Source organism: Petromyzon marinus, chromosome 3, assembly GCF_048934315.1.
Source record: "Petromyzon marinus isolate PM22_M1 ecotype Great Lakes invasive population chromosome 3, UKy_Petmar_22M1.pri1.0, whole genome shotgun sequence".
Lineage (NCBI taxonomy): Eukaryota > Metazoa > Chordata > Hyperoartia > Petromyzontiformes > Petromyzontidae > Petromyzon > Petromyzon marinus.
Window position 1 is genome coordinate 16,773,366 of NC_133669.1, and position 18,021 is coordinate 16,791,386.

Below are 18,021 nucleotides of genomic sequence, written 5' to 3' on the forward strand. Positions count from 1 at the left end.
ACGAAGTCCGACGTTTTGCTCCATGCGCCCCCGGGAGCTTTGTTGGGATGATGTTCCCGGCACTTGGAGCGAAACGTCGGAACATCATGCTGAACCGTGCGTGGTACAACCCGATAACATCAGAGAGCTGTACAGCACAATCGTGCAAACCCACGCAGCAGAAATCAGTTCCATTTGTTCTCTGTGTTCAGTAAGTGTCTGCCAAGCCTCAGCCCCATGTGACCACATCCACAATTGTTTCCGTGTCTCCCGCTGGTGTCTCTTGTGCTCATTCCAGGTTCGTATTCGCTGTCTGTGCGCGACTACGACATCACGAATGGCGACGTGGTGCGGCATTACAAGATCCGGACGCTGGACAATGGGGGATACTTCATCTCCGCGCGCCTCACGTTCCCAGACCTGTTTGCCCTCATCCAGCACTACACCGGTAGAGACGCTGCACGCACGGTGTCACACTCACCAAACCCTCTTGGCCGTCATTCTACTTGTAACTCAAGATAGAAAAGTAATAATTCAGGAAAATACGTAGCAAAAATTCCCCTTAAAAAGAGCATGGGTTTTTTTTCGGAGGGCATGACCTGATTTAGTGAGTGACAAATAAAATCTATTGGAGATGATTAACAGCTCAGCCTCCCACCTCGACGCCATCTGCCAGTTGCGAGCAATCAAACGGACGTTGATCGGAGGCGTACCAGAGATTGCGCACAGACTGTGTGTTTGGACGAGGTGAAGAGAGCGAGTGGGGATTGTGCACACAAAACTTACTGTCCATTTCGAATGCATGATGACTATGGACACAGTCGTGAATAGGTGCCAAAGGTACCACCAAAGCTAATAATTAACTCACAAGCCATCTTTGCCTGCGTGTGGTTATCTTACTGCACATCTTTTGCGTTGACCCCAATTCAGTAGTTTTGAGTCTAATGCCTATAACTGCTCTGAGCTCCTAGATCCACTTGGAGTAGAATGTCCACATCGCTAACAGGGTGACGTATGTATGTTGAACTTCTTTCGCACCGTACGTAGCCAACCGTGCTAATCGGAGGTGACAAAGGTATTTGCAGTGCTCGCCTTGAGTGACATTCATTCTCAAACAGTGGCCGTTTTTAATCTACACTGGGATGTGTGAGAGCGTCTCAGCATAGCGTGTCCAAAGTGAAGGAAGGGACGTTACGGGCAGCGCTGTCGATGCGCCACACACCTTGCCACCACCTCCTTCTGTTCGATCTCTTAGCTGCTACAAGGTTGACACCCGACCTCCAAGACATACTATGACCGTGTAACACCATCTGGCTTCAGCTCTTCCCATTGCTCGCCGGTCTCTCGGTGTCACTCCACCCTGCACAACACGTGTCCCACCCATCACCCATCACTTCCTCCTCCAAACTGCACATCATATGTCCCACCCATCACAACCTCCTCCACTCTGCACAACACGTGTCCCACCCATCACAACCTCCTCCACTCTGCACACCACGTGTCCCACCCATCACAACCATATCCTCCACGTGATTGCATCGACAGCAAGCTCCAGCCACGTTTAACTGTCACCCTATCCTGCTATGAAATCTGCTGATGCCACACTGCCTTTCAGCAAGGCCAACAGAAGACAATTGTCCTGAGTGACCCATTACTGAATAGAGCCAGAGCTGAAGTGCTCCTGTGTGTCACCGCAGCGATGTCGTTACACAGCTTGACGGTCACAGCACCGGAGCACTCCGGCTTAGTGCCGGCTACGCGTTTGGGTTGCATTTTTCCGTTACCGTAATGCGACGATGTTTACCTTTCCGGTGTGTTTTGCGGGTTGTGACCGCATCACGATGTCCGACGTTTCGCTCCACGTGCCGGGAGCTTTGTCGAGAAAAGCGTCCCGGGCACCTGGAGGGAAACGTCGCACATCATCACATCCTCCACACGAACCTGCCGTGAAAATCGAGGTTCTTTTTCTAGATGCTCTGTTCACGTCCAGATCTCTGACCCAAACAGCAACACAGACCTTACTAATGCCGTCAACACTCATCTGTCAACAAGAGTATTATACCTCTCTGGCTTTTGAGATTGTGTGACGATTACGAGAAAAAAACACATTGTAAACATAAAATCAAGATTGAACAGAAAAAAATAATTGGTATTCGCGTGGAGTTATCAATATCCCTTGTACACGATGACTTCTGTTTGTGTTTACAAAGTGAAACTTTAAAGGCGGTATCTTGTTATCAACTACAATTGTAATTAAGCAAGCAAATGAAAACAAAACACTTTGCTTACATTTTTTAAATAATTAAACCGTGTTTTTGAATACTGTAGTGTTTGATCATGGTTAGAGCGGTTGTGATAAAACACAATTTTTTTAGAGCTGTAAATATGAAGCAGTGAATTACAATATAACACACGAGTGTTATATTACTCTTGGGTTCTATTCGGTAAAGTCACGTAGGTAAAAAAATACATGTGTGTTATATTGCATATATGTGTGTTATATTGCAACCGGACATGCACCCTCCGTCACTTGTGCGGTAACTGTATTTATTACATTTCAAGGAATCTCCGCTGTAGGTTCTATAATGCCCTGCGTAGACTACTTGTTGTTTGAATGCCGTCTCTCTTTGCCCCCTAGCCCACTCGGATGGGCTGTGCCAGAAGCTGCTGCGGCCGTGCGTCAGCAAGAAGCCGCAGCAGTTGTGGGAGAAGGACGCGTGGGAAATCCCCAGGGATTCGCTGAAGCTCTCCAAGCGGCTGGGCGCTGGCCAGTTCGGGGAGGTGTGGATGGGTGAGGCCTCCACACCACGCAAGCACGCGCGGGCAAACGCACGCGCGGGCAAACGCACGCGCGGGCAAACGCACGCGCACATATGGTAAACGCCACCACCAAAGACAAAGACCCCCTGTATAGCCTTTACAGTCTTTCGGGGCAAGTGTTGTTAGCGAGTAGCGCTGAGAAAGGCCGGCACGGCACACGAGGGGGTGGGTGGCCAGTACCACACCTCTCTCCCCAGCGGCGATGTTTACGCACCACAGCAGGTAATAATTTGAGGCTGAGTCGACCTAGGGGAGGCCCAGGACTGGTTCAGAAATTCGTCACTGTCATTGGCCGTGAGCGGGAATTGAACTCGGGTCGCTGGGTTCATCGCGCAGTGCGCTTACCGCTACACTTCCACTCCCCACCACCACCACCACCAGCAGCGGCAGGGAGCGGTCACACGCTGAGAAGGCCGTATGCTGAGAGGCGGGAGGAGAGGCGGGATGTTTGGTGTGGAGCACGCTAGCCAGCAAAGCACTTTCCCTACCGCTATCCTTGACTATCCAAACAAACAGCGACGACTAGTACTAACCCTTCCCCTAACCACACGAGCTAATCAAACACTTGCCCTACCCTAACCCCTAACTAACCGACGAACCAGCTACTCATATTTGTGCTCCCAATTGACCCTAACCAACAACTAACCAATTCCTCATCAGCAAACTTAAACACTCATGTTGAACTGCAGGGGCACACAGCCTAGGTGTAAAACTGCAAGATGAGAGCCGTTGTTTTTGTGTTTTCGTCTTCAAGTTTGATCAAGTCCTGTGCGCCGAGAACGTTCGTCTCTCGTGCAGGGCCACGGTGTATTCATCGCCCCCGCTTTTCCCGCCACCACGCGTCTCACCGCAGGCATTTACAACAACCGCACGAAGGTGGCCATCAAGACAATGAAGCCGGGTAGCATGTCACCCGAGGCGTTCCTGGACGAAGCAAACCTGATGAAGACGCTGCAGCACCCTCGGCTCGTGCGCCTCTACGCCGTCGTCACACAGGAACCCATCTACATCGTCACGGAGTTCATGGAGAATGGTGAGTGCGCAATGCTCGCTTGCACCCGTCGCGAAATAACACTCAGGAGCTTTCAATCTGATCGAAGCCATCTAATTTCTGCGAGGCTCAGCCAGGACACACCACGAGCTGGCAGCCCCTTCCTCAGGTCAATTCCCGCCCACTTTTAAATAGCCACGCCCATTCACCTGCTAGCCCCTGTCGATCACGTTGACCCTGCCTACTGCTCATAGGCACTGCCCATTCCTCTGCCAGCCCCACCTACTATTCATGTAGCCCCAAAATTTGTGTTTAAAAGCTTCAGGACACCGCGATAGACTTTCTGAAACCACTGGCCACTGCCCCTCGCATCGTCTCCTTACTCACCATGGAATGGCACACGACTCCCTAACCCATTGTGGTCTCATGCCTGATATGTTCTTACTTAGCAGAACAACGAGCACCTCCACCGCCACGTAACTCCTGCCCAACTCCTCAGTAAGGTTACGAAGTGGAAAACAAAATTCTTCTTTTCTACCCCACGTGAGCGTTGGTTTTGTGAGTAACTATCAAAGTGCCGATTGTAAACTTCTCTGTTTGGGTTTAGAAATTCAACACTGTATTGTCGGGAGCAGGAAACTGACACATTAAAATGAAATTGCACCCACTGTGGGAAACATAAGCTTCCTTCAACTGCCGTCGAGCAACTTGTATGCAAATTGGAAATGTCAATAGCCGCTCCATTGCACATGTAATGTGGAACCAAGTTTCCTCTATTCGTGTACTCGTGCGGTATGCTTGCACACACACATGCGCACATTCACGTGCACACCCACGCACACCCTCGCTCACATCCACTCGCACTCGTGCACACAACAACAGCCGCCGTTCGCCGTTAAGTGACGGCGACGTCACCACAGCGCTTGTGCCAGGCTAGGTGCGCCGTGATGTAGCGTAAAATGTGGAAGGCTCACTTGTAGGGGGCGACAGGAAAGACCTAGATTATACGGGTTAACTAAGATGACTGACAGATGCGTGCAAACTCGTGCACACGTTCACATCGTACAGTTACACAAACTCGCTCAAGCTCAGTCGCGCACACACGCACACACACAGATCCCCGTTATAACCTCAACAGACTTTTGGGGCAAGTGCTGTTAGCAAGCACCTACGAAGACCGCCACGGTACACGATGGGATGGGCAGCCAGCACTTCGCCCGACCGCTTTGGTCTCCCAGTGGCGATGTTTACACACAGGTACTCATTTGAGGCTGGGTCGATAATTGTCACTGATGTTGGCCATAAGAAGGAAATAAACTCGGGTCGGTGGGTCCGTAGAGTAGCACACTAACTGCGACACCACCGCTCCCCATGCACACTCTTGCACACCCACTCACACGCAACACACTTGCACAGACTCAGCCAGTCTCATACACAGGTTCTACATTCACACCCTCATCACACACAAAATAACATACACATAAGTACGACATTTTCCTAACTTGCCCAATTGGACACTCACGCACGCACACGTGCGCACACACACACCAGGTGGACGCTGTTGTGAAAGGACAGTATGATTACAAATTGAGGGGTTAAGCCACAATGAACCTCTTGTGCTTCCTGGAAAATGTGACCACCGTAACATCCGCAAATGTCTCTACTTTAGGTTTGACTTCTGGCAGCCAGGCACTTGTGAAACCCGAACGCTTCAGCGCGTTCAAAACGTTCACTCGGTGATTGTAATGCTATAACTTAGAGCTTGAGTGGACTTGTGCCCTCAATAATGGGATGATTAAAACAAAATTACGATAGCGTTTTTTAGAACATTTCTATCAAAGGTCTCGTCTTTGCAGACAGCCTTCTTTAGTTCGGCTGTAAAACTATTCATGCGTGTTAGACATAAAGAGCTAATGAAAATATGATGTGGAAAATTGTATTTCCAAGTAAATATGGCCACTTTGGCTTTTGTAACCATAAATAATAATACTAGTTATCCACTCCTGGATGAAGGCCTCCTCACGTGCTGTGTCGGTCGTGGGGGAATAATTTGATTGGTTTATGAATCGTTACATAAACACTGTGATAGTGACGATGTGTTGTGTGTTGGCATCGTGTTGACGCGTACACAGTCGAGATTGACGCAGAATTGAAACATGAATCCCATCTCCCGTCCTGTGAGACTCATTGTCTCACGACGTTGACACGGATTGCATTCCTCTCCCGTTCCAGTCCTATTCCTTGCCGTGGCAGTGAACAAGAAACAACGCAAAAACATACAGAAGGCAAAAACAGTGCAGGCTACAACTGAGACATCAGATAGAGGCAGTGGCACAGGCCTGGGGCTGCGCTCGACCTCTCACTACGGACGAAGCGGCTGGCAGAAGACGATGGGGAACACTCTACAGTGGGCCGAAGTGCACTGAGGGCATTCTCTATTGGTTGATAATATCTTAATTGAAAGCAAATTCAAAAGAACGTGTTTATTTTGTACAGTGTATATAAAACCAAAACAAGAAACATAAAATTCACTAGTTTTGACTTTTATGGGAAAAATCCGATTTGAATCAGGAATCGAGTCACCAGCCCTTACGGAGGTGATGCATCGGTTGACGAGAGGGTTGAGTTGTTCCGGGCCGAGTGACCCTGTACACTTGGTACCATATTCGCAACGTTCTTAGGGCACAGAGGATACAACGAGAGGGCATTTCATTACCAATGTTCATGCCCGTGATGTCACCATGCCCTGGTCATGCACACATCAAAGTCCACAAATAACGACTTGGATTTTTCAACAAATCAAAGCCTTGAATCATGACAATTTTTCCAACTGCTCAGATGCTGGCACACTGCACCATGGAGACCTAGCGACCTGAGTGTTGATTTTCAGCCATGGCCAATATAGGCTAGTGATATCTAGACCAATACTGGGAACCCACTTCCATCACTCATCTGCACTGTATGTATGTATGTTGAACTTCTTTCGCACCGTATGTAGCCAACCATGCTAATCGGAGATGCGGGAAATTGTAGAGTGCATTTGCTGGTTTGCAGAAGTGCAACTTCCAGCGGGTAAAATTCTGCACCGCTTTACCAACAAGTACAACAATTATGGTACAAAAAATTATTGCACAATGATTATTATGGTATCGTGCAGTATGTCTGTGTATGTGGTTGTGTGTGAATGTTTAACCTGTATATGAGTGTGGGTTAGTCTGTGCACGTGTGTTGCATGCATGTGTGCGTGCGAGAGTGTGTAGTAGCGGTAGTGTAGTGGTTAGTGCACTGTGCTCCTCACCTGGAGGTGTGGGCGAAGGACCAGCTTGTTGAAGTGTTTTGTTGTTTATCAAAACCAAAACTAATATTCTTTTTTTATTTTACCAAATAAGGCCGACTGAGCTATGAAGCTCTTTTTCAGAGGCGACTTGGCCACAAATGATAGCTCAATGAAGTGGCTTATCATGTGGAAATTTATAGCAGCCAATTACTCTTAAAGTATGTTTCTAAACGTTGAGGGAAAAACCGGAGGACCTGCATAACCAGGCGACCCGCTGCTGGGCAAAGGCAATTCCAATCGTGTCCCATTCAACTCTACGGATATGTCCCCGGTCCAACCAGCGCCTCAGTACGCCTGTCACGTCCACACGTCCATCGCTCCGTCTCTGCTTTGGGCGTTCTCTATTCATTTTCCCATCAAGTATCTGGTCCGTTGCAAATTATATCCATCTGTCATCTATTTGCAATGGCCTGAATGTACCTGGTTAACCAGAAGGTGGCATGTGACTAGTACCCACATATGTTTGTTGAACTTCTTTCGCACCTTACGTAGCCAACCATGCTCATCGGAGGTGCGGAGGCCGCAGAAGCGCATCTTAAAGCGCGCGATGCAGTCACCCTCATTGTTCGATGGCTAGCCAAAAGCCGCTGCTAGGATGACCAGAGTTCGCGTGATGGTTTATGCTCCTTAACGAGATCAGCAAAGGTATTGTGGTTAATTTTTTGAAGCACTTTGTGCGTAATGAGTGCGAACTTATTACGTATTCGTTCGGCAACCAGAAGCCAATGCAGTTCAACCAGCACTGGATGGACATGGTCGCATCTTGCAGTAGCCGTCATGACACGTGCCAGAGAATTTTATACACGATTAAGATTGGTAATGTTTTTGCCAGACGTCCCGTAGAGTAGTGAGTTGCACGACCATAGATGAGAGATATCATGAATGCGGTGTGTGCCGGGGGTGTGCAAATATTGTATAGGTCACCCACCCAGCCAGCCTTGGCTGGAATGAAGCCCTGTTGATTAGTCTCTCCTGCATGATCCGGCCATTTCCAATGTCACTGTTGATAAGTATGTGTGTCACTCGTTTTCTTCCCCTTGTAATGTTATTTCTGATTCTGTCTCTTCTCGTTAACGGTCAACGGGCTTCTCGTTTCCATCGTGCCTTGACGTACTTGGTAGTTTTTTTCGAAAATGTTTTTGCGTTGTTGGTGCTCGCATTTGCCAAGTGGTGACGTATGGTCAGGCAAACCACCATGATCAATTTGGTGTGGGGAGGCGTTCATCTAGCAGTGAATTAACAGTGGGCTGTAAGTTAATATTAGCAGGAGGAAGTTTGTAATTCTTATGAAAATGAGTTCCCACTACGCACAAAATGATCGGATTTTGTTTTTGAAACGTACTCAAAGGATTTTCACGTATTTTAAGTGTTGCATCAGACCTTGAATGTATTGTGTTCTTGGGGTTTGGAGGGTAGTTTTAACTAGAAAACACCTGCTTTGTCAGAAAATGTGTGTCATATGCAGAAACGCTTGCGAAACTTGCTATGTCAGCGATGGAAACACCACTGTTGCAGCAATGAGGAAGCCTTGTGGGGTTTTTTTCTAAGGTCGGCATTCTGCTCAACTATTTCCTTAAATTATCTCACACATTGCTTCAGGGCAGTACCCTGCTATGTTCGGCATGGCGTCCGAAATTTAATTCCGTGTGCTGGGAGCTTATTCTGACTCTGCGAAAACCCATGCGGTGGAACGTCCCCTTATGATCCTCATTGCATACACTCTCTCTCTCTCTCTACGTGCGCTCACGTGCGTGCGTTCGTCTCGTCCCCTCACAGGAAGCCTGCTCGACTACCTGAAGAGCACAGAGGGCAGCACTTTGCCGATGCCCAAGATGATTGACATGGCTGCCCAGGTAAGAATATCACCTCACTCCCAAGCACTGGGCACTGAACAACGATCCCATTGATTCATCGATTTAATAACGTGTTTTTGTTAGTTTACTGCAGCAGCATTATTTGTATTATTTGCAATGCAGCTTGGCTCTGATTGCATGGCCCACGAGTACCCAGGCCTCGCCCACTGAAACTGCAGCCACAGCTACTGAATCTTCGTGATGCCAGTCGATACATGATGGCAGTAACTGAGCAATCACGTGAACACCATCCTTATATATAAACTTAATTACTGGAGCGGAGCGGCGGTACAGTGGTTCACACACTGCGCTATGAACTGGGCTACCATAGTTTGATTCCCATCAGAAGCCGAGTGATATCAGAAACGTTCCTGGGCCTGTCTCCCCTTCATCCTTCACCAACACATGGTGACCAATGTGGTGAAGTACGGTCAAATAGCCCCCTGTGGCCGACACAACAGATTTATAAAGGGTTGTAAATCATTATTATTTTCCACCCCCCCCCCCCACCACTAAAGTATTTCCACTGCACTCTGTGTCACGTGGTATGAGACGAAGATGTTTCCATCCAGAACTGCACAGCTAAGAGTGCATCGCTTAGTGTCAGAGAATGGCCCCGGAAGGTGACATCACAGAACTCGGTTATAATAAAGGGCGCTCGATCAACAATGAGGGCAAACCTTTCATATGCCCTGCTAATTGTTTCTTTGGTTGTAAACACCCCGGTGAGTGTCAATTTAATGTGTTGAACAGCCAAACGTATTGGTGGTAGTTCCGTATTATGGCCATTGATGTGAGTGGCTCCAAGGAGTGAGTGTACCCTGAGTGTGAAGGGACGAGGCTACAGCGGAACAGGCAAAGTGTGCAAGAGTTCTAGATGCCATAGTTCCTTGTAGCAATTACAGAGGAGTGATTAGATAAAAAAAAAATTGTAAACATATTTTTGTAATATCTAGATTTGAAGCTTTCGTGTCTGCAAGGATCCATACTCTTTGGTTCTATTCGGCAAAGTCACGTAGGTAAAAATAACAAAAATCACGACGTTTCGGCCACAACACCAGTGGCCTTCATCAGGTGAAGGGACCGTGCTGTCATGAGGACAGTGTTGGAGTGAACACAGTCAAGCGTTTTGCTTCCTCCCACACAGCTTAAAGGACGCGACCTGGGCTTGGCTGTTTTCAATCCAACGCTGTCCTCATGACAGCACGGTCCCTTCACCTGATGAAGGCCACTTGTGTTGTGGCCGAAACGTCGTGATTTTTGTTATATATATTTTTTACCTACGTGACTTTACCGAATAGAACCAAATAGTATATTTTTGTAAATCCACTGCTGGATAAAAGCCTCTCCATGCTGTGTCGGTGCTGATAATTGTTTGACCACACTTCTCCGAACTGGTCAGGAGCAGGTAGATGAAGGTGGGGGGGGGGGGGGGGGGGGCTATGACCAATTCAGGTATCACCCGTTGCCGTTGTTAGCCGTGGCCGTAAATCAAATTCAGCTCGCGGGGTTCGTAGCGATGTGCTCCATCCACTGCAGAATCGCTCCATCCACTGTGTTTAGATGTTAAGGGCACATATCTTGGTGACCTTTGGCATTGGCAGTGGACACTGTTTCACTCCACCTCTTTATCTAAGAGGCTTCGGGTTCTTGATGATGTGACATTTCCATTGTTAATGCGTCATTTAAGATGTCCACCAATGTTGTTCGGTGCAACTCGACAAATAATGAATAGATGTAATAAAATAGTAAATAAATCATAACTAAGAATGACCTTCAAAAGTGACGGGTGGCGTGGCGAATTCCGCATTACTCTTCGTGGTCACTTCAATGTCAATTTCCTGGTTTACATTAATTACCTGTCGGGGTTGCCACTTGTCCTGGTTTTCTCAGGATCGCTCTCTTTTTGACAAGCTTTCCTTTAAATCACTCTGTCTGTTGTTGTCGTTGTTGTATCCTCAAATCTTGTAACTCAATTTTAACCCACTTCCCAATGTGGTATCGACTGCAAACTTGGTATACTTATGTCATACTGATGACAATACTATATTTTATCATAAAAAAATAAAAAAAATCTATATTTTTTAACATTCTTTTTTATATGTTATGTTTCGGCTTGGGTCTAATTGTCCACGGTCAACTGGCGTTGGCTGTAATTGGCCACGGTCCCTTACGTTATGGCGAGCTTCGGGGCCACTTCCTGGAGTCGTGGAGTTTTGCAATTAATAGTACATTTCCTAAAAGCGTGTTTTAAAAAATATATTTTTTACTTATTTAAGGTGGCTATCCTGGGATATCTGCAAGTCTTCCCGGGCCATTAAAAGTCCCGGTTGTTGTCGTTTTTTTAATAATTCACCACGATGGGCAACACATTTGCATGTAGTTTTCCCATCCCTGCCGGTATTGTGAGATATTCTTCTTCCAATTATATATCCCAGTTTTTTTGTAGCTCAGAGATGGCAACCCTCTTTGTCTGTGAGAGAGGTGAGGCCTCACAAACCACGGGCATCTTTTGCTTTTCATGTCCTGAGAAGCTGATTATCTTCAGAAATCACTGAGCCTTTAAAAACTCCCATTCCTGTAACGAACTTGTTTATATACGCTCTAACATCAATTCCGAATATATGCGCCGCAAACGGAAAACACACATTCTGCAATTGGTGTACGTAACACCGTTGAATTCGTTTTGTTGTTTTTGAAAGATAAGATATTTCTGTACAGCTGTAGTGTTCCGTTGCATGCATGTGTGTATTTTTTTTCTGTTACAAGCAGAGCCAGCAGGAAAAAAGGAAAAAAATGCATTAGGGTTAAAGAAGGGGAAAAAAAATGTGACTCCTTTTTGATTTGCCCGAGTGCATGTGATCAATGACACCATTGAGATTAAATTGAAGGGCAGGGAGGGGAGTACAGTGGTGAGAGAAGGAGGGGTACACGGCAACCGATCGCCTCGTTTCCTTGACTACAGTACCCAAGCTGTGCTGGTCCAGGAACAGTCGCACAGACTTGAGGCCCCCCACTCACCCCGTCTAATATGCAAATGAAATATCTTAAATTCGATCAATGCCATGCATCTCCTCTGCCCCCCTTCCTCCCCATATGCCCTCCTGTGCATCTCCCCGTTTACTGCGGCCTAGTGTCTGACCCTGGGAGGGTGGCCTCCAATGGGCAACAATCTATGCGAGGTCTAGAGGTATTGGGTGGAGAGAAATTTGTAAAAAAATATATACTTGTTTTAGCTCAAGTGAAATGTGGGCATAAGGTTAGATAGTAAAATTGACATGTATTGGAATTGAATTTGAATTATTTGGTCCCTAGATTTGAAAATTAATTCGAAAAAGATAGATATGTGAAGTGGGCACATTCTCAGAGATGAAAGGTTGATGAAGGGAATTCTAGAAGGGCATTGCCTAGAGGCAGATACAGAAAAATGCTGCTTTATGACTAAAAGTAGGCCTATACAGTGCATTAATTCATAATAATTCACTACGTTTGGTATTTGTGCCATTCTTATCAAGCAAGGCTGAAAGGAAGGCGCTTAGTCTCACAGAGAAATGTGCTCTGCCAGTCGGGAGAGATGTTGCTATGTGGTTTTACCTCAAGTGGAATCATTTTCAAATCTTACAAATATGGACCTCGACACTGGTACACATGACCTATTTAACGTCACGGAATCTTTAACGTTCACTGCAAAGCAGATGGCGTGTATTGTGTGTTTATTGATAATGTAATAAGAGTATTAACTAAGATGGCCACTGGGTTCAAACCACGAACCTTTGCAACGGGTGGAAAGAACAATTTTCCAGTTGATTGCTTGCATTTTATCACCAGACAAAGAAATACAGTGTGGAACTCTCACAGCTAGCAGTGCATCACCATGCGTGAGAGAATGACCCGAGAAATGAGTTACCTTAAACCATGTCCGAACCGACCACAGCAGGTGCAATCCCCTTTTTCCTAAAAATTGAATAAAAAATTACCCAAAATGCAATTCTGCAGCGTGCCACAATGAACGCTGGGAAGGGATTGTGAACTGGTGTCCACTGCAAGCGTTATCTGATGGCATTAGCGGTCTCCACAATCGTTGTGTCCCCTGAAGTCAGCGGTCTGGATTCACAGCACTTTATATCGATGCTACTCACTTAACCACATGAAAGAATAAACCTGGAAGTTGATGTCATATAACTACTTCTTGAAGTCACTATCAACACTCAGAATTAAGTTCTTTTTTTTAGAGCTGGAATAAGATAAATGAATGATGAACCAAACCTAACAATCGTTTTTTTTTGTGTAGTCGTTGATGACCAAGCTGAGACAATTCACTACACTGGAGAACCCAGTTTAATTTTGGTTGGCTGAAACCTATACGCGAACCCAGGGTTACAGCAGCGGTGGCTCAGAACCTCCAACCCCTTCAGCCACTCGGCCACTCTCAAATGCAATATTTTGCACATCAATTCTGAATGAGAATAAAATTCAGGTCAGCCCACTGATGAATACTAATATAAATCCACTCCACAATACTGTGCTCTATAATCCGATTAAGACACTTGCAAGAGGAATTGGATTTTGAAAGCATTTTAATTAAGGGAATTTTACAAAACTGAATTTAGTTTGCATTTCAAGCACCATGTTATTAAGACTGCAGTGCAGTCATGTATGTGCCACGCTTTAGAACTGTTTTAATTATAGACGTTTAATAAACTCACGGAACCCTTTTCAGTAGAGTCCCTCATGAACAGCAATATTAAAGCAGACTTTAATCTGAATTGCAAGGGAGAGTGAGCAATCCGGAGGCAGGTGTTAATTAAGTGGTTTGCAGATATTAACAATTCACCCCATGAAACAACTCGATTGAATGTTATGATTTTGATAGGATTCATAAATCTACAGTTACAGTGCAGTGCACGTGGCATCACTGAACTGCAATAGGGGCTGCAAACTTTCCAGGAACCAAATCGCAACGTACGAAAAACAATATAGACGATTTGGAAACGGCTCGATTCAAAGCATTTTTTGTTGACTGAGAATAATAATAATAATTCAGTTTGGTCACTTTGAGCAAATTCAAATAATTTTTCGTGGGACATGAATGGAAAACAAATTATTATCTGTATAGCTGGATCCATTATTGAAGGTGAACCGAGATGGATTTAATCTGTTTATGGAGAGTGGCATTACCATTGTGCCTAAATAAAGTACATTTTCAATCAGTGCGTGATATATCAAATTGGAAACACGTACACGGACAAAGAAGGTGGTAAATAAATATTTAAAAGATGCAAAGAGGTCCATGCTTGGAATTACACCGAGACAGAAAAAGAGCACGTGTGGACATCATATGCATGTATGTTGAACTTCTTTCGCACCGTGCATAGCCAACCGTGCTCATCGGAGGCGCAGGTGAAGGACAACAAACTTAACACAATAAGCAGTTCTAAAGAAATTAGTTTTCAATTGAGGTGATTTAAGAGTGCATAGTAGCTCCAGTGGCTTCCTAATAATATGGACTGTGAAGAAGAGTGTGCTTGGGCAGGACGCGTCGCTCGAGACTAATGACGGTTTAGCAACAGGAGGAGGGAACGCGCCCTGCCGGACGACCACAGGGCGCAGAAGTGACATGGATTGTGGCATCGCAGAAGCCTGAGAGATTGTTTCCGCTTGGGGAAGCCTTCATCCAGCAGTGGGTAGAACATGGCTGACGAATCGGTTTTGAACGTCAAATCTGTGGATGACCAAACAGGGTTCTTAAGTCCACCGTAGGCTGTGCGCGCCGTGTTGTTTCGTTCGACAGGGGGGCGCCTATATTTCATTCCTTTCCTGCCGTGCTGATTTTTTTTTTTAAACAACAACAACCCATGGCCATAATTGGCGTGAGACTGGAGCTGAAGATGCAAAGCTGCATGGACGCGGCGAGACAGATTGAGCGAGGACCCGGGGTGTGCGCTCTCTCCGGCTCTCTCGCATCAAGCGTAACTTTACCCGTTTTCCTCAACGTCAAAGATTGATGAGCCAATGCTTTTAAGAAATAACTAGCAACCAACACCTCCCTGACCCCTCGTAGTTTTGATCAAATGAAGGCAGCAGTTGCTTTTATCAGATGAACCAGTAAATGTGCCCGAGAGATTACATAACCGATCGTAGAGGGACTTAGGAACTCTGTTACACGTTTTTGTATTGGACACTATTATCGACTGTTTATTGTTTCTTACACTCTTCGCTTCTGCCAAGCATACTCCATCGTTGTCTATCCACTGCTGGATAACGGCCTTCCTACATCGTCGCCATCGCGGTCCTGCAATGCTTCAATCCACCTCACCCCTGCCTATTAACGCAAATTGCAGCATGGACGCTCGTTAAAATGCACTCGTGAATAAAGTACGGTCAGTTAATGTCCTGCTATTTAAAACTGTATTCTAAATTTGCCCGTTGTATGATACTAACATTTAGCAATTCTGACTGGACAAACACACACGAGAACATACGCGTGCAAGTGTACGCAAGACAAAGATCCCCCACAGAGTCTGTTGGGGCAAGTGCTCTTAGCGAGCACCTGATTGTTTTTTCGTTGTGGTTGTCCCCACCTGATGACGGACGCTTGTGTTGCGCCCGAAACGTCGTGATTTAATTTAGTTGTTTTCATTTTTGCTTTGTTTTATTTAATTTTATTTAATTTTTACCGACGTGACTTTACCGAAAGAACCAAAGAGTATGGATCCTTGCAGTCACGAAAACTTCAAATCTAGAAGCACCACGAGGGGGTGGGTGGCCAGCACCACGCCCGACCGCCTTTGTCTCCTGAGCGGCGATGTTTACACATCGCACCAGGTACTCATTTGAGGCTGAGTCGACCTAGGGGAGGCCCAGGACCGGTTCAGATAATCTGGTGTTGGCCGTGAGCGGGAATCGAATTCAGGTCCCCGGGCCCGTAGCGCAGTGCACCAACCCCCACGCCACTGCTCTTCACTTAGCACAGAGGCCGAGTCACACATCCAAACGGCGCTGACTGCACGAAACGCACCTCACGTTCACAGATCGCCGAGGGCATGGCGTTCATCGAGAGGAAGAACTACATCCACCGAGACCTCCGCGCCGCCAACATCCTGGTCAACGAGCAACTCGCCAGCAAGATCGCCGACTTCGGGCTGGCCCGCATCATCGAGGACAACGAGTACACGGCGAGAGAAGGTGCACAACCGCTCGCGTTTCTAGGCACAGCAGCTGGGCATGGGCCTGAACAAACGTCTGTTATGCAAAGCAACTAGCTTGTGACTAGCCTAGTAAAAAGTTAAGGCGCAGCCTTGCAATGTCTTGCTCACGCCACTGCTGGCAGAAGGGACCTATTCGTACACGCTGGCCATACATCCTGGAAGAGGTAGGGGGCACCCACAAATTAGCCCACCACACGCGGCCTGCCAATCAACTAACTATGGCGTGCCTATTTATACTGCTGGATAGACAGAAGCGCGGCGGGGGGGGGGGGTTTAAAAAAGAAACGTACCTGCCATGCCGGGAGATGGAACGGAACAGGTGACCTCAGGATTACAAGGCCAGCATGCCGAGAACCTTTCCCCCAATGCGGCAGCATCCCATGAAAATCTTACAGCAGATGCAACTGTCATGCCAAGTATGTTGACGGATTCACTAAGAGATTATCATTGTGAAACTTGGTCAGAGAAACCGTAGGTGGGGTGTGTAATCCAAACAATGGCCTTGGTTTAGGACCGGACTTAAGACCAAAATTACACAAAATTATCTGTTGCAAGGGAGACCTGGGGTGTAAATACGAGCACAAATATTTGTACTAGTTACTAAAATTCCCTGCTGAAAACACCATAAAAACACCAAATAAATGACAAATTTAAGTTACAAAAAATATTTATGAGTACAAAAATATACGTTGCCAAGAAAACACCGAATGAAAATCATTGCACAGTGAAGAGGCTTCAGAAAAGTGATTTTACACCAGACCAAATATGTACACTCCTTGTACAAATCGGGGTTTGTATCAAATTAGGACGTGGAAGGAAGTAGTCATTCTTGGCTTCCTGTGTAATTTAGCTTTCTAGGAAGTGGCATCCATTTGTCGTTCAGGAAAGACTTGCTGAGCCTCAAGACTTTTATAGGAGGGTTCTAAATAAGGATGATTGCTTCACTTTTAAGGATTGGTTTTCACCTGGCAAGATACGAAGAAACCTGGAGAAAGCCCTCCTATTATGAGATTATAACAAACAAAGTTCCACAGACGGTCTCACACAAGGCCCACATCTTTGTCAATTTTGCCGCGAAGTGGAGTCAAAACAGGGTCACCCAGGGGTTCCTAGATACCCTAGGCCGCCCTGCTGACATCCTGCGCGATACCCCAACTCAAAAGCCCTATTTGATTACGAGCGTACGTCACCATGCCCAGCTCGGCCCAGAATCTTTCGTTCATCCCTCATGACAGTTTGTGCGTGTGCGTGCGTGCGGTGCCTCTTCCACGTGTGGAGGCGGGTGGTGCAGCGGTTAGCGCCTTGCGCTATGAACCCGGCGACCCGAGTTCGATTCCCGCTCATGGCCAACACCAGTGACGATTATCTGAACCGCTCCTGGGCCTCCCCTAGGGAGACAAAGGCGGTCGGGCGTAGTGCTGGCCACCCACCCGCTCGTGTGCCGTGCCAGCCTTCATAGGTGCTCGCTAAGAGCGCTTCCCCTAAAAGTCTATTTAGGCGAAAGGAGGATATTTGTCTTTGGTGCCTCTTCTGTGTGGCTCGGTGATCACCTTTTCTCTGCGTTCTCTTGGCTTTGTTCAAACTGAGCAGGTGCCAAGTTCCCCATCAAGTGGACGGCGCCCGAAGCGATAAACTACGGCTCCTTCTCCATCAAGTCCGACGTGTGGTCCTTTGGCATCTTGCTAACGGAGATCATCACCTTCGGCAGGATCCCCTACCCAGGTTTGGACTGCGCGCGCTGTGTTATCAACCCTTTGCACGCCTGGGAAATGACGGACGCAGCATGAAACATTCCGAGTCGTACCCAACACACCGAGACAACGATCAACGTGA

At 46.8% G+C, this 18,021-nt stretch overlaps 1 protein-coding gene across 7 annotated transcripts in view; it reads left to right on the plus strand.

The window, feature by feature from the left end:
* LOC116955526 (tyrosine-protein kinase HCK-like) overlaps positions 1-18,021 on the plus strand; it is a 45,268-nt gene that overhangs the window by 21,994 nt on the left and 5,253 nt on the right. For all 7 annotated transcript variants that reach the window (XM_032976662.2, XM_032976693.2, XM_032976668.2 and 4 more), the window contains exons 7-12: positions 278-427; positions 2,618-2,770; positions 3,653-3,832; positions 8,904-8,980; positions 16,012-16,165; positions 17,779-17,910. In XM_032976662.2, coding sequence (XP_032832553.2) covers positions 278-427; positions 2,618-2,770; positions 3,653-3,832; positions 8,904-8,980; positions 16,012-16,165; positions 17,779-17,910 — 846 coding nt within the window. The remainder of the gene's footprint in view (positions 1-277; positions 428-2,617; positions 2,771-3,652; positions 3,833-8,903; positions 8,981-16,011; positions 16,166-17,778; positions 17,911-18,021) is intronic.